We start from the raw sequence: 3,511 nt of genomic DNA, 5'->3' as shown, positions 1-3,511 counted from the left end.
CCGGGGCGGCGGGGCCTCGCCGTCGACCGCGCCTTCGCGGCGATCGCGCCGGGCGGCCCGCGGCCGGGGGCCGTCGACGCGCACCGCCTCGCGCTCTACCGGTGCCTCGGCCAGCTCCTCGGCCTCGCGCTCCGGACACGCGTCGCCGTGGGCGCCGTCGACCTCCCCCGGGCGCACTGGGCCGACGTCACGGGCGCCGGCGCGGACACGCGCGACCTCGCCGACGTCGACGCCGCCGCCGCGCAGGCCGCGGCCGCGCTCGCGGACCTCGGCGCGCTCGGCGTCACGAGGGACAACTTCGACGCGCTCCTCGGCGACCTCGACGTCCGCTTCGTCGTCCCCATCGCGTCCGGGGGCGCCCTCGCGGCCCTCGCGCCGGGCGGCGAGCACCGGCGCCTCGCCTTCGACGACGCGCCGGAATTCGGGGAGGCGCTCGCGGCCGCGCGCCTCGGGGAGCACGCGGCCGCGGTCCGCGCGCTCAAGGCGGGCTTCGAGGCCGCCGTGCCGCGGCGCGTCCTCGCCCTCTACGCGGCCGACGAGCTCGCCCGGGACCTGGCGCGGCCGCCGCCAGAGCTCGGGGACGTCGACGACGACGACGCCGCGCCGGACGACGCCGCGTAAGGCGAACAACCACACCGCAGGTAGAGGCGAGACTAAGTCATGCCTCGATGACGTGCGACGTTTGTCACACCGTGGTGTCGCGTTCGCTCGGTGTCGGTCGACGCGTCTCAGACGCCCGGCCCAGATACACACGCCGACCTTGAAGGGCAATTTTAGCGGGCGTGGCGGCGGGAGCAGGAGTTAATTTAATTTTGAAAGTGAATTTTAATTTTCAGGGGGGGAGTGTTTCTAATTTTCACTCGGTGGGAGGAGTGATTTCGATTTTCATCGAAATCGGCCGCGCGCCACGCAAAAGTCCATCAGGGTGCTATTTCGAGGCGGACTTTGGTGAATCATCGTGTTCGGACTGTCGCGAACGCGAGACCGCGAAAAAAACGTCCGCGGGGCGAAAAATTTACCGCGGAAAAAATTCTCGACCTCCCGACGGCGATAGGCCGCGACTTAGTGTCGGACGCCGGCCCCCGACCGTGGAATCTCCATGCGTTCGCAACGGTCACAACACGATGATGCACCGAATTCCAGCTGGAAATAGCACCCTGATGGACTTTTGCTTAGCCGCGTCGCAGGGAGGAATCGAAGGGAGAGAGAACAGCGAAAGGAGGCGTAGGAAGGCGTCGCGGGAGGACACGACTAGGGCGGAGGCGTACGCGGGCACGGCGACGAAGAGGGCACGGCGACGAAGAGGGCACGACGACGTAGGACGGCTACTGCTCGTAGACTTTTGCGGCCGCGGTGTGGAGCGGTGCGCGATCGACGGTGTTCGCCGATCGCGACGCCCCTTAAAATTCAGTGAAGGCCAGCTACGACGGGGTTCGCCGAGGGGGGTCGCGCTCGGCGAGACCGTCGGTGGGGGGGCTAGCCGAGCTGGGAGTAGTCGTCGTCCAGCTCCGAGTAGGCCGACTCTGCGTCCAGCTGCGAGTAGGCCGAGTCTGCCTCCCCTTCCTCCTCCTCGCGGCGCGGCGCGGCCGGCCGCCGCGGCGGCGGCGGCGACGCCGCGGGGCCCGCCGCGGCGCCGCTCCAGGGCAGGGGCGCGACGCGCGCGTCCGGGTGGAGCGCGCTCGCGTGGCGGAGCTGCGCGCGGAGCCGCGCGTTCGTCGCGACGAGGTGCTCGAGCACCTGTGTGGAAATGAGCCGGTGAGCCGCGACGTCGCGGCCAGATTTCGACTCTCTCTCGCTCGGTCACATCGCCGTCGATTTGGCCAATGTTTGGACACGCGCGTGTCTCTCGTCGAGTTCTCCGCGGGGAGCGCGCGACCTCGTCGACACTGTCGAGTACGCTCACATGGAAGTCGTGCTGACTATTTAAGTTTCCCACACGGGCGCGCACAAAGCTCCAGGAGTCGACGTCGGCTTTCACGCTCGCGTCGCTTGCCGCGCGCCTGCGGTCAAAATCCGCCGGCGGTTCGGGTCGGGCCGCCCGGATTCGGGACGACTCTCGCTCGGTCGCGTCGACGCCGCCTCGGCCGGCGGTCGGCGCGAGTCGCGTCTGCTCGTCGAATTCGCGGCGACGCTCGCGCGGACGCGCGTCGAACCCCCCGCCCGGCGGTCTCGCGGCGACGTCGGGCGGAACGCGCGGCGTCGACGCCGCCGCGCGCGCGTCGAGGAGCGCGCCGAGGCTCGCGAGCGCGCCGTCCGCGAGCCGCGCCTCGGCGGCGGCGAGGAGCCCGGGCGCCTGGGACGCGGCGTCGTCGGGCCGAGTCCGAAGGGGCCCGCGGTCGAGCGGCGTCGGCCGCGCGCGCGGCGAGCGCGCGGCGCGAGGCGATGGCTCGTCCGCGCGTCGGCGGGCGCGGCGTCGGCGCGACCGAGGTCGGGGCGGGTCGGCCGCGCGGCCGGGCGAGCCCGGGTCGCCCGCCGTTCCCGGCGCGGGCGCGCGCGTCGTCCGGCGCCGCGGCCGCGCGCGACTCGAGGAACGCGCCCCGCGCGCCGTCGAACGCGCGGCGGCACGTGTCGCCCGTCGCGCCGTCGGCGGCGGCGGCGAGGGCCGCCGCGAGGGCCGCCGCCGCCGCCGCGACGCCGCGGCAGCGCGCCGCGAGGCCCGACGCGCGCGCGGGCGCCGCCGCGCCGGCGGCGCCGGCGGCCGCGCGCGGCCCGGCGGCCGCGTCCGCGCGGACGCGCGCGATCGTCGCTTCGAACTTGGCGCGCTGGCGCCGCTCGCGCGCGCCGGCCTCGGCCTCCATGGCCGCGAGGCGCGCGCGCATGCGCGCGCACTCGGCCGCGTAGTCGACGGCGGCGCCCGGCGCGCGCGCGGCGCCGCCGCCGCCGGCCGCGCCGCGCGGGCCGAGCGCGACGCGCGCGCAGCGGCTCGCGAACTGGAGCGTCGACTGCGTCTCGGCCGCGGAGCGGCGGCCCGGGCCGACGGTGGCGACGAGCGCCGTCTCCGCGGGGCCGCCTGGGCGGCGGACGGGTGGGACGGGCCCGGCGTCCGGGGCTCCCGGCCCGGTCGCGCGCCGCCCGCGCCGCCGCGCGCCGGGACGGGCGATCGTCCCTCGGAGCGCGCTCGACGCGTCGATCCGCTCGCCGGGGCGACCGCGCGGGGCGCGCTCGCGCGCGGCGCCGAAAAATCGCCCCGAGTCGGCCCCGGGGGCCGCCGAGGCTCTCCGCGAGGAGCCGCGTGAGCTTGCTGTCGCGGAAGGGCACCTGGCGCGCGGGCCGCGTCCCCGCCGCCGCCGCGCGCGCGCGCGGGCCGGAGCCCGCGCCGCCGGCGCCGGTGCCGCGCGTGCGCCGCGCGCCGGCAGCCGCCGCCGGCCGCGGCGTCGCCGCAGAGCGCGGCGATGACGTTGCCGAGCGCCTGCGCGCGGCGCGGTCGCGGTCGCGCGCGCGCCGCGGCGCCGCGCCGCGCCGCGAGCGACGCGTTGATGCTCTTGGCCTCGCGCAGCCGCGCGCCCGCGCT

General features: G+C 76.0%; 2 protein-coding genes across 2 annotated transcripts in view; one reads left to right on the top strand and one right to left on the bottom strand.

The window, feature by feature from the left end:
* Nucleotides 1–114: 114 nt before the first annotated feature.
* Nucleotides 115–621, top strand: AURANDRAFT_68238 (hypothetical protein; the record flags this gene model as incomplete). Its single annotated transcript, XM_009043879.1, has 1 exon — nt 115–621. A coding segment is annotated over one exon (507 nt), but the record flags the coding sequence as incomplete, so codon positions are not given.
* Nucleotides 622–1,476: 855 nt separating this feature from the next.
* AURANDRAFT_68237 (hypothetical protein) overlaps nt 1,477–3,511 on the bottom strand; it is a gene marked incomplete at both ends in the record, with an annotated part of 3,987 nt that continues 1,952 nt past the window's right edge. The window contains 4 exons of the mRNA XM_009043878.1: nt 1,477–1,737; nt 1,949–2,000; nt 2,566–3,010; nt 3,259–3,409. Of these exons, the coding sequence (XP_009042126.1) occupies nt 1,477–1,737; nt 1,949–2,000; nt 2,566–3,010; nt 3,259–3,409 (909 nt within the window). The remainder of the gene's footprint in view (nt 1,738–1,948; nt 2,001–2,565; nt 3,011–3,258; nt 3,410–3,511) is intronic.

Source organism: Aureococcus anophagefferens, assembly GCF_000186865.1.
Source record: "Aureococcus anophagefferens unplaced genomic scaffold AURANscaffold_76, whole genome shotgun sequence".
Classification (NCBI taxonomy): domain Eukaryota; class Pelagophyceae; order Pelagomonadales; family Pelagomonadaceae; genus Aureococcus; species Aureococcus anophagefferens.
This window is presented reverse-complemented; position numbering and strand designations above follow the sequence as displayed.